At 46.8% G+C, this 12,749-nt stretch overlaps 1 protein-coding gene across 2 annotated transcripts in view; it reads right to left on the reverse strand.

Annotated features, from left to right (window-relative positions):
• Positions 1-12,749, reverse strand: part of LOC139548921 (schwannomin-interacting protein 1-like) — a 324,597-nt gene that overhangs the window by 308,815 nt on the left and 3,033 nt on the right. For both annotated transcript variants that reach the window (XM_071358879.1, XM_071358880.1), the window contains exons 3-4: positions 1,428-1,495; positions 1,226-1,312 (exon numbers count right to left, since the gene is read on the reverse strand). In XM_071358879.1, the coding sequence (XP_071214980.1) occupies positions 1,226-1,312; positions 1,428-1,495 (155 nt within the window). The remainder of the gene's footprint in view (positions 1-1,225; positions 1,313-1,427; positions 1,496-12,749) is intronic.

Below are 12,749 nucleotides of genomic sequence, written 5' to 3' on the forward strand. Positions count from 1 at the left end.
ATGCCCATGAAAAAATACATTGTCCTCCCTGATTTTAAACGGCACCAACCGCCATGGACATACATAGAAGAAATCTCCTGGGCATTTCTACACAGCCCTTAAGTTATGCACTTCCAGATTAAAACACAAGATACAACAGAGTAAGTTTAACGTTGGTTAAGGGGAAATGGCGCCCATGATAGAGTGAGGACAGTGTGTCTGCTGGGTTCAATGGGTCATATCACTGCCCTTGTATACAGTGATTCCCTCTGGAGAGTGGAGAGGCTTGATAACCACATCATTGTGTGGCATATTGCATTTTTCTCTTTCTCTCCCTCTCCCACACTTCATCTCTCTCTCTTTATTTCTCTCTTCCCTCTCTCCTCTATCCCTCTCTCCATTTCCAATACCCCCAGCTCCAGGGTCCAGGGTGATGTGTAGGATCAATTACCCGATGGAGAAACACATTCACCTTCAGCGGAGCAGGGAGCCAGCTGAGCCAAATGGAACAAATTGAATTAAGCCATAACCCACCGCTTCAAAACCAATAGGTTTACTCTTCCCACCTCCCTCACTTCTTCTATACCTCCCCTCCATCCCACCACCCATACACCCTCCAATTAATTTACCCCCCTCTATCCCTTGTTCTGTCCACCTTCCTCCCTCCATCCCTCTCTCTACCTCCATACCCTCTTCAAATGTGTTTACTTTATCCCTCCATACCCCCCCGCTCTCAATCCATTCCCTCCTAAATGTGTTTACTCCATCCTCCTAGTCCTTCCAGAGCAGGTAACCTGGGGTGATAGCTGACCCCCTATAACCACAGCTATAAAGGTTGGGTTCATGTTCCTCTCACATGGTGTTAAAGGTAGGCTTTGGCTTCACACAGATGCTGTTGAACTCTGACCCTGCCGTAGAAAGCCAATCAGAGGGTGAATTGGTTATAGGCCAAGGTGGGATTGATGTCATCCCCCCCACCACAACCACAACAACACACCTGGGAATGGATGGGCGACAGGTATACACAATGACAGAGGGGAGAGGGGGACAAACCTGATCATACACAGGGGCACATGTACACACACACATAACACAAACTATTACATACAAGGAGGAACACAAAAAAAAAAAATTACAAACACTTCCCCCATTTACAGGTGTTCAACTGCCACCAGTCTCTCTCCCCACAGTGCCCCCACCTGGTGGTGTGTATTAAACACAGTACTGTACTACAGGTGGGACTCACACAATGGCCTTGGTCTCCCAGTAGCGTTGCTGCTCAAGGCAACGAGGACTGTTGTCATCCGCTTCCTCACTCCTCAGGTAAACATGTCTACAGTGATACACAGTGGAAGAACAGTCAGTGCCAGGGAAGCCTACAGCGTTAAGGCACTTGAAAGTAACATTCACTGCTGTGTCGAGTAGACGGTTGGTTAAGTGTTTTATACCTCTCCATCTTAAGCATTTGTTGTCCTCCACCATGGTTGCAGAAGCGATGGTACCTCTTCTCTTCCTCCTACACGGGATCACAGAAAGACATGAGCATTTTCTTCTTGAATGGAGGATAAGAGGGAAGATGAAAATGCTCCTGCAAGATTCAGTCATAACTCTGTCCTGGTGTTAGACCGTCTGTAATGTTACTACCACCCACTCACACTGTCTGGAGGAGCACGGAGGGAGACACTCTCTATTCCGTCTGCTTGTTGAGACTTCTATTCTCTCAATGTGTTTTCTTGTTGGAATGATAATGCAGACATTTCGATAATGACCAAGAAAATCACAGTGGTTGTCGAGGGTGTAACAGGTCAGCACCTCAGGAAAAAAATGTCAGTTGGCTTTTCATAGCTGATCATTCAGAGTGGTAGAGATACTCTGAATAATCGGCTATGAAAAGCCAACTGACATTTACTCTTGAGGTGCTGACCTGTTGCACCCTCGACAACTACTGTGATTATTATTATTTGACCATGCTGGTCATCTATGAACATTTGAACATCTTGGCCATGTTGTTATAATCTCCATCCGCCACAGCCAGAAGAGGACTGGCCACCCCTCATAGCCTGGTTCCTCTTTAGGTTTCTTCCTAGGTTCTGGCCTTTCTAGGGAGTTTTTCCTAGCCACCGTGCTTCTACACCTGCATTGCTTGCTGTTGGTGGTTTTAGGCTGGGTTTCTGTACAGCACTTTGAGATATCAGCTGAGGTAAGAAGGGCTTTATAAATACATTTGATTTGATTTGATAGCAGGGCAGAAAGGACGGTATCTGTGTAGACTATTCAGGATAGGAAGCCGGGTCAAAACACAGTCACACACACATTTGCAGTTTCACATGTAAGAACACTCCACGTGTGAAAAACTCACTTTCACATGTGGAATTGCAAGTTCACATGTGGGGGTGAATTAGGGCGACAGAGCGTTGTGAAATGTCGCTTGTTGGAATTCTTGAGTCAACAAGGTGAAACATCTGTCGATGTTCCCTTAAGCAAGGCACTTAACCGTAATTGCTGCAGGGTTACTGTTGATAATGGCTGACCCTGGCCATGACCCCACTCTCTGAGGGTGTCTCACGGGGAGTTGGGATATGCAGAAAACATTTCCAGTTCACACTTGTGTATAATACATATTTGTGTGAAACAGGACAACTATAAGCACCCACATTATTATTATTATTATTATTTTATTATTATAGGGTTTTCACATGATTGTTATGAACCTGCAATTCTACAGGTGAAAGTGAGATGTATACTTATGGATTGTTCTTACATGTGAATATGCAAATGTGATTTTCACATGTTAATGTTTTTCAAACATGTTATTCTCCTCACATGTTAAAAGATGGTGTTACCATGTTATTCTCCTCACGTGTTAAAAGATGGTGTTATCATGTGAACTCTAAATGTAATACATGTGAAAATATGGTTTCACATGTGAAATGTAAGCTCAACATGTGAAAACAGCAATTTCACATGTGAAACTGCAGATATCACGTTTTTTATTTTGTAAGGGCACACACAGTATGTGCCCTGCCTGCTGCCAGAGCTGATAGGCCAGCAGTGAATGGGAGAGATGTAGTGAAGCGGCTTCATGAATGCATCCATCTGTCTGTCCTGTCTAAGTGAAGTTTAGGAGGGGATGGCATAGCACCCACAGGCTCTCTGCCTGGCAGACACAGACGGGTCTGGCCCCTGGCAACTGGCCTCTGACTGGCTCCTGCTTGGCCCCTGTGGCTTCTCTGGCATCTGCACTTCCTGACTGCCAAAAAGCTGCACATTGCTAACACACACACAGACACAAAGAGATGATTCTGAAGTTAACTTTTGTAATTTTAGTGCACTCATTTTTTTCATTGTGATTAATCGCATTATCTGAAAACATTCAAACTAAATACATCTATAAACTAAAAACAACAATGTGATGTGAAAACAAGTTGACATGGAGGTTAAAGAAAGTGTGCTTTATCAATTGACCAGATTCTGCTAACTGTTACTTTGGACAAAGTCAAGACCTTAAAATTGTTGTAATGCTTTTTGTATAAAAATCTTAAATTACAGCTCAATTTGAGCAAATTCTGAATTTGCAATTAATCGTGATTAATCACAGCAAATCCTGCGATTAACTCGATTAAAGGTTTAAACGTTTGACAGACCTATTTTGAATTGAACGGTCAATATTGAACGGTCAATATTCTGAGATGGATCATGAATATACATTGGAAGAGAAACCCAGTGTCTGCCCTCTAGGTAGTAATGGCAAGACATTGCTTTCTCCCACGGGAGACATACATTTTTACTCATTAATTTGTTACATTTTTCACTTGATTTGATCATACTGTACATGTGTGTTCATGTCTACACATGTTTTTTCCGGCATGTGTTGTATTTTGTAAGTGTGTGTACATATTCTGAATGCTCCTCACTCTCCATTCAGTCCGGCCAACAGGGATTTCATGTTCAGACATGCCAACTGTAGGCCAGCCTGGTGTTGCAACAAGTGGTCTTATCGTTGGGGTGCACGTCCATGTGTTAAATTAAAAACAAAAGTATCTTTGAACGCACTGAGATATCTTGCATGAGAGATTACACTTTTACTGGAAATCTCTGAGCCCAAAAACACAAACGGAACTCTAACAATCTGTCAACGTTGTAGCACTCGTTTATGTGTGCACATAAGAGACGACACAAACAACTTCTCTGTAATACATTGTAGCAATTTCTTGAATCATGTAAACACAGTTATTTCAATCCCAACCTGTGTTTGTTGTTCTCCATATACCGTTGTGTGTCGCGCCACTGTTCAGAAAATGGTGCGCATGCATTACAGCGCTTTTCCACATAACACGAAGGGGCCGATAAAACAACAGTCCCATTCATTTTCAATGGAGGGAAGTGAAGTGGGCGGGGGGACTGCTGGGCAATGCAAGCATGGGCGAGGGAGCGTGAGCGGGGGCGGGACCAAAGTTAGGGAAAGCTGAACTTTATGCAAACACTCCACGATATCGCGACACTATTTACCAGTCGAAGCTCACTATAGCATCCAGCCTCTATTGGATTGGCTGTTTATACATTGCACTACCTAGCCTGCTGTCTAGCTTGCTAGCACCCATATGAGGGCCAAGATAGCGTGGTTATCCAAATTATTGTGTTATGTGGAAATGGACTGTTACAGGGGAATTTTACTATATAAGCAGCACTTGCCTAGCCACGCTAGCTTCGCCCTCATGTGGGTGCTAACAAGCTATCAAGCAAGCTAGGTAGTGCTACGTATCAACAGCCATTGTCAGCCAATCTAGTAGGGCCTGGAAGCTATGGTGGCCTTCGTTTGGTCACTCGCATTGCAATATAGCAGAGGATTTGCATAAAGTTCAGCTTTCCCCAACTTCAGTCCTGCCCTGTTCAGCTCCCTCGCCCATGCTCGCTTCGCTCAACGATCCCTCGCCCACTCCGCTTCTCTTTTCTTTCCTTCCATTGAAATTGAATGGCTTCCGATGTTTCACCGCACAATACCACTCTATATTAACACCGGCCGTTACGCTACATTTCCTCATTATGTTGGGTTGGTGACACCGGTAATTCTATTGGTATATTTCCATTTTGGATAAATGTTGTTCCATTGCAGATATTCCATTCTGCTATAGTCAGTGACTGCAGTTATCATTATTGATGTTGTTTGATGTCTAAATGCTACCTGTTTGATTAGGTGCCAATGGTTTAGCCCATTTTGTGAGTGTCTGTTCAGGCTATGTATGCCTTCCTCCATTCATTGTTCACTTTACACGGTTATCAATAGGCTGCACTGTAAATAAAACCTATATTTCACCATGTTTTTATTCTCTGGTTTGCTCTGTGTACTCAGACCCTCCTAACAAGACTGACGGATCCTGTTTAACAACGCAAACTACCAGTTCTACACAGAGACAACTCTTCTCAGTCTAACTTTTCATTCCTCCTTGTGTTTACCATTACCCCAGTCAGGAGGATAAATGAGGATAAGTGTACTCAGATTCAGCCTGGTTATTTCGGGAGTGACATTTTTCACGTCTCTGAGGCGGTGTCTGTCTGGCTTGTGTTTGACGACATTGATTGCCTGTCAACTTCAGCCTGATATGAACATGAAGGGAGGTAGAAAGAGAGAGATAGAGAGGGGGGGAGAGAGTATGAGAGAGAGAGAGAGAGAGAGAGAGAGAGAGAGAGAGAGAGAGAGAGAGAGAGAGAGAGAGAGAGAGAGAGAGAGAGAGAGAGAGAGAGAGAGAGAGAGAGAGAGAGAGAGAGAGAGAGAGAGAGAGAGAGAGAAGGGTATCAAATGAGCAGAGTAAGACTAGATGCACAACTTCAGAGGGACTGTTTATAGGAATCTTATGTTGTACCGTATGTGGGCCGATGATAGCAACCATAGATCTAGTTCTCTTTAAACACAGAGTTCAATACATTATGTAGAAGAGCTGAGATGGCTCTTAATTAACAAGCTACATTACACTGCCTTGAATTAAATAGTGAGGCAGTAAGAGAGGAGGGAAGGAAGAGCGGTGAGGAAAAAACACAGCAGACACCAGCGACTCCCCCGCCCTTTAATTGAGTTATTAAAATCATAATTTCTCAGAGGCCCAGTTCTATCAGAGAGATCGATGGGAAACACACATCCGATAATTTGAGTATGCGCACACACACAGTGTGTGAGGAATGGTCTGGTGGATGCCCTTCAGACTCTGGTATCGTTCCCCGTCCCACGCACACACACACACATAAACACACGCACACACACACACACACATAAACACACATACAAACACACACACACGCACGCACGCACGCACGCACGCACGCACGCACACACGCACGCACGCACACACACACACACACACACACACACACACACACACACACACACACACACACACACGGACACAGAGATGAGGGAAACACATCACAGGGGTGTATTCATGAAAAGAAAACAGAATGATGGGAACAGAACACAGACCAAATAGAACACACTAGTGGACATAAGTTCAAGTTCAGGTTTATTATAGAACACAACTGCATAACAGGTATGAAATGTGTATTACATGGAGGAGAACAGGAGAAGAGAACACACATTGAAGAACGCTACACATGGATAGACACACACAGGTTAACGTGACATGACACATGAAGGCACCTGTCGGTCATTACCCTTAACGAGCCCACAATAAAGACGCACACCTTCAGAGGAGACGCTAATGACACTGACGAAGGCCGAAACGTTTGTCCATTAACCTACCCTAAATTAAATAAACACTAAAAAGAAACTCCTTTTTAAGTGCGGACCAGCTACACAATTTTGGAACGCACACGCATCTGATTGCTGTGTAGCGTATGCATCACGGCTATCTATCTACCAGTCTTGGCCGGGGGAAATGTCCAATCAGGGAAAAGAGCTGGATCAGAAAATTGGAAATCAATTTATATGAGCAGCGCTGGCAGGAGCGGACGTATGGAATGCAACACTTACATTCGCATGACTTGGGAAAAGGGTCTCTTAGAACGCAATCACTTCCACTAAGAGGGATATGTACATATAATGTACACAATCATATGATTACAGGGCTTGAATGGAGACTGGAATAATTAATGTGGATGAAAGACTATTCGCCGCCTGAACGTAATGACCATGAGATAAAACAACAGCAGTGGATAGATGAGATGCCTCCCAGTCGCACTCTCTGTGTCGATAGGAACATCTCTGCATGTGAGGAAGAGGGGGGAGACGGACGGATGGACGGACAGATGGACAGAGGGAGATGGGTGGACAGACGACAGACAGACAGATGACAGACAGGATGATGTGTGTAATAGCCCACACTGGTTCCCAGGATCCTCTGACAGAGCAGCTCCTTATCGCTTGTCTATTGAACACACATCAATAGACAAGCCAAGGAGGGAGGTGGAAACTGATCAAGGAATCAGCGATAAGGAGCCACCTTGGAGGCAACAACACGCATGCAGATATGGAATTCATTTCATATTTATAATTAAGCAGTCCATCAAGGGTGAGACAACCCCATTTTCACGTGTTGGAGATAGCCCTGGTTTTATGTATGCGATTCAGAGATATCTTCTCCCCTGAAACTCATACGTACAGTACACACACACACCCACACACACACACATCTTCAGGGACTAGACACAACAACTCCTCTCTGATGAGTAAGGAAAGAAAAGTGGATAAGACCACAATCCTGATCGGCCCCTTAAAATGTACGTTTTGATCAATAAACACACACACACACACACACACACACACACACACACACACACACACACACACACACACACACACACACACACACACACACACACACACACACACACACACACACACACACACACACACACACACACACACACACACTAACACACACACACACACATATATAAATGTACACAGACAACACACACATAGCCACACAAACACTGACAAAGTCACACATATATCCAGGCTGGATGCATGAGAATTGGGTGTTAGGGGAGGACGGAGATGGAAGAGCTGATGAGGAGTGAGGGGGAAGGAAGGAGCAGAAAAGGGGAGTGAGAACCTGGGAGAAAGGGAAGAGGGAATGGAGAGGAAGCGGGATGGCTGGGGTGATGGAAGATGCTCGAGTGAGAAAATGATCATATGGTCTATCAAAATGCAAAATGGAGCGGTTGGGACTATTTCCCTGGTGCCATTAGCCAGTGGAGAGCTGCTTTGGTAAACATATGGTGAGAGAGAGAGAGAGAGGAGGGGCAGACCTGCATGGTTTCACACAGTGGAAACCCTGGCTCTCACAGTGATCAAAGACTGAGCTCAGTCATTTAGCCCGAACCAGTCTTCCACAATATGCTAATGAAATGTCTGGTGTTCAACTTTCCCAAGTTCTCTCACGTCACCCCGCTCCTCCGCTCTCTCCACTGGCTTCCAGTTGAAGCTCGCATCCGCTACAAGACCATGGTGCTTGCCTACGGAGCTGTGAGGGGAACGGCACCTCCGTACCTTCAGGCTCTGATCAGGCCCTACACCCAAACAAGGGCACTGCGTTCATCCACCTCTGGCCTGCTCGCCTCCCTACCTCTGAGGAAGTACAGTTCCCGCTCAGCCCAGTCAAAACTGTTCGCTGCTCTGGCACCCCAATGGTGGAACAAACTCCCTCACGACGCCAGGTCAGCGGAGTCAATCACCACCTTCCGGAGACACCTGAAACCCCACCTCTTTAAGGAATACCTAGGATAGGATAAAGTAATCCTTCTAACCCCCCCCCCTTAAAAGAGTTAGATGCACTATTGTAAAGTGGTTGTTCCACTGGATATCATAAGGTGAATGCACCAATTTGTAAGTCGCTCTGGATAAGAGCGTCTGCTAAATGACTTAAATGTAATGTAAATGTAAATGTAAATGGAACGTGAGTGAGCACTGCATTGCCAGAAGTGCTGGGGAAAGACTGGCGGAAGGTGTGTGTGTGTGTGTGTGTGTGTGTGTGTGTGCGTGCGTGCGTGCGTGCGTGTGTGTGATGACTGAATGCGCCACCGAGCTCAGCTTCATTCCTCTGAGAGTCTGAGAACACACTTCAGTCATCTGCCTGCCATTCGAGAAACGTTGTTACACACCTTATTAAGACAATAACCCGCTCAGTCAGTGTAGCGGAGCGAACAAACACACACACACAGACAAACAGAGACACACACAGGGAGCAACACATTCCCAAGTCTGATGCAAAGGTGCAGCAGGCAGGCGGACGGCAAGGGGAGAGGAGATGTATGTGTTTGCGGGCAGCTGACGGGTTATTAAGACTCAATCCTGAAGCACTTCAGCTGGTGCAGACGGCAGTCAGCAGAGTGGAGTCCCACGGGGAAATGGAGACGTTACTCAGCAGAGTGGAGTCCTACAGGGAAATGGAGACGTTACTCAGCAGAGTGGAGTCCCACAGGGAAATGGAGACGTTACTCATCAGAGTGGAGTCCTACAGGGAAATGGAGACGTTACTCAGCAGAGTGGAGTCCTACAGGGAAATGGAGACGTTACTCATCAGAGTGGAGTCCCACAGGGAAATGGAGACGTTACTCAGCAGAGTGGAGTCCCACAGGGAAATGGAGACGTTACTCAGCAGAGTGGAGTCCTACAGGGAAATGGAGACGTTACTCATCAGAGTGGAGTCCTACAGGGAAATGGAGACGTTACTCAGCAGAGTGGAGTCCCACAGGGAAATGGAGACGTTACTCAGCAGAGTGGAATCCCACGGGGAAATGGAGACGGCACTCAGCAGAGTGGAGTCCTACAGGGAAATGGAGACGTTACTCAGCAGAGTGGAGTCCTACAGGGAAATGGAGACGTTACTCAGCAGAGTGGAGTCCCACAGGGAAATGGAGACGTTACTCAGCAGAGTGGAGTCCCACAGGGAAATGGAGACGTTACTCAGCAGAGTGGAGTCCCACAGGGAAATGGAGACGTTACTCATCAGAGTGGAGTCCTACAGGGAAATGGAGACGTTACTCAGCAGAGTGGAGTCCTACAGGGAAATGGAGACGTTACTCAGCAGAGTGGAGTCCTACAGGGAAATGGAGACGTTACTCAGCAGAGTGGAGTCCCACAAGGAAATGGAGACGTTACTCATCAGAGTGGAGTCCTACAGTGAAATGGAGAGGTTACTCATCAGAGTGGAGTCCTACAGTGAAATGGAGACGTTACTCAGCAGAGTGGAGTCCCACAGGGAAATGGAGACGTTACTCAGCAGAGTGGAGTCCTACAGGGAAATGGAGAGGTTACTCATCAGAGTGGAGTCCTACAGTGAAATGGAGACGTTACTCAGCAGAGTGGAGTCCCACAGGGAAATGGAGACGTTACTCAGCAGAGTGGAGTCCTACAGGGAAATGGAGAGGTTACTCAACAGAGTGGAGTCCTACAGGGAAATGGAGACGTTACTCAGCAGAGTGGAGTCCTACAGGGAAATGGAGACGTTACTCATCAGAGTGGAGTCCCACAGGGAAATGGAGACGTTACTCATCAGAGTGGATTCCCACAGTGAAATGGAGACGTTATTTAACAAAGTGGAGTCCCATAAGGAAATGGAGACGTTACACAGCAGAGTGGAGTCCTACAGGGAAATGGAGACGTTACTCAGCAGAGTGGAGTCCTACAGGGAAATGGAGAAGTTACTCATCAGAGTGGAGTCCTACAGGGAAATGGAGACGTTACTCAGCAGAGTGGAGTCCTACAGGGAAATGGAGACGTTACTCAGCAGAGTGGAGTCCCACAGGGAAATGGAGACGTTACTCAGCAGAGTGGAGTCCCACAGGGAAATGGAGACGTTACTCAGCAGAGTGGAGTCCCACAGGGAAATGGAGACGTTACTCATCAGAGTGGAGTCCCACAGGGAAATGGAGATGTTACTCAGCAGAGTGGAGTCCCACAGGGAAATGGAGACGTTACTCAGCAGAGTGGAGTCCTACAGGGAAATGGAGATGTTACTCAGCAGAGTGGAGTCCCACAGGGAAATGGAGACGTTACTCAGCAGAGTGGAGTCCCACAGGGAAATGGAGACGTTACTCAGCAGAGTGGAGTCCTACAGGGAAATGGAGACGTTACTCATCAGAGTGGAGTCCTACAGTGAAATGGAGACGTTACTCAGCAGAGTGGAGTCCCACAGGGAAATGGAGACGTTACTCAGCAGAGTGGAGTCCTACAGTGAAATGGAGACGTTATTTAACAGAGTGGAGTCCCATAAGGAAATGGAGATGTTACACAGCAGAGTGGAGTCCTACAGGGAAATGGAGACGTTACTCAGCAGAGTGGAGTCCTACAGGGAAATGGAGACGTTACTCATCAGAGTGGAGTCCTACAGTGAAATGGAGACGTTACTCAGCAGAGTGGAGTCCCACAGGGAAATGGAGACGTTACTCAGCAGAGTGGAGTCCTACAGTGAAATGGAGACGTTATTTAACAGAGTGGAGTCCCATAAGGAAATGGAGACGTTACACAGCAGAGTGGAGTCCTACAGGGAAATGGAGATGGCACTCAACAGAGTGGAGTCCTACAGGGAAATGGAGACGTTACTCAGCAGAGTGGAGTCCTACAGGGAAATGGAGACGTTACTCATCAGAGTGGAGTCCTACAGGGAAATGGAGAAGTTACTCAGCAGAGTGGAGTCCCACAAGGAAATGGAGACGTTACTCATCAGAGTGGAGTCCCACAGGGAAATGGAGACGTTACTCAGCAGAGTGGAGTCCTACAGGGAAATGGAGACGTTACTCAGCAGAGTGGAGTCCTACAGGGAAATGGAGACGTTACTCAGCAGAGTGGAGTCCCACAGGGAAATGGAGACGTTACTCAGCAGAGTGGAGTCCCACAGGGAAATGGAGACGTTACTCAGCAGAGTGGAGTCCCACAGGGAAATGGAGACGTTACTCATCAGAGTGGAGTCCCACAGGGAAATGGAGACGTTACTCAGCAGAGTGGAGTCCCACAGGGAAATGGAGACGTTACTCAGCAGAGTGGAGTCCTACAGGGAAATGGAGACGTTACTCAGCAGAGTGGAGTCCCACAGGGAAATGGAGACGTGACTCAGCAGAGTGGAGTCCCACAGGGAAATGGAGACGTTACTCAGCAGAGTGGAGTCCTACAGGAAAATGGAGACGTTACTCAGCAGAGTGGAGTCCCACAGGGAAATGGAGACGTTACTCAGCAGAGTGGAGTCCTACAGGGAAATTGAGACGTTACTCAGCAGAGTGGAGTCCTACAGGGAAATGGAGACGTTACTCAGCAGAGTGGAGTCCTACAGTGAAATGGAGACGTTACTCAGCAGAGTGGAGTCCCACAAGGAAATGGAGACGTTACTCATCAGAGTGGAGTCCTACAGTGAAATGGAGAGGTTACTCATCAGAGTGGAGTCCTACAGTGAAATGGAGACGTTACTCAGCAGAGTGGAGTCCCACAGGGAAATGGAGACGTTACTCAGCAGAGTGGAGTCCTACAGGGAAATGGAGAGGTTACTCATCAGAGTGGAGTCCTACAGTGAAATGGAGACGTTACTCAGCAGAGTGGAGTCCCACAGGGAAATGGAGACGTTACTCAGCAGAGTGGAGTCCTACAGGGAAATGGAGAGGTTACTCAACAGAGTGGAGTCCTACAGGGAAATAGAGACGTTACTCAGCAGAGTGGAGTCCTACAGGGAAATGGAGACGGCACTCAGCAGAGTGGAGTCCCACGGGGAAACGGAGACAGCAGTGAGCAAAGTGGAATCCCACGGGGAAATGGAGACGGCACTCAG

Source organism: Salvelinus alpinus, chromosome 22 (genome assembly GCF_045679555.1).
Source record: "Salvelinus alpinus chromosome 22, SLU_Salpinus.1, whole genome shotgun sequence".
NCBI classification, from domain to species: Eukaryota; Metazoa; Chordata; class Actinopteri; order Salmoniformes; family Salmonidae; genus Salvelinus; species Salvelinus alpinus.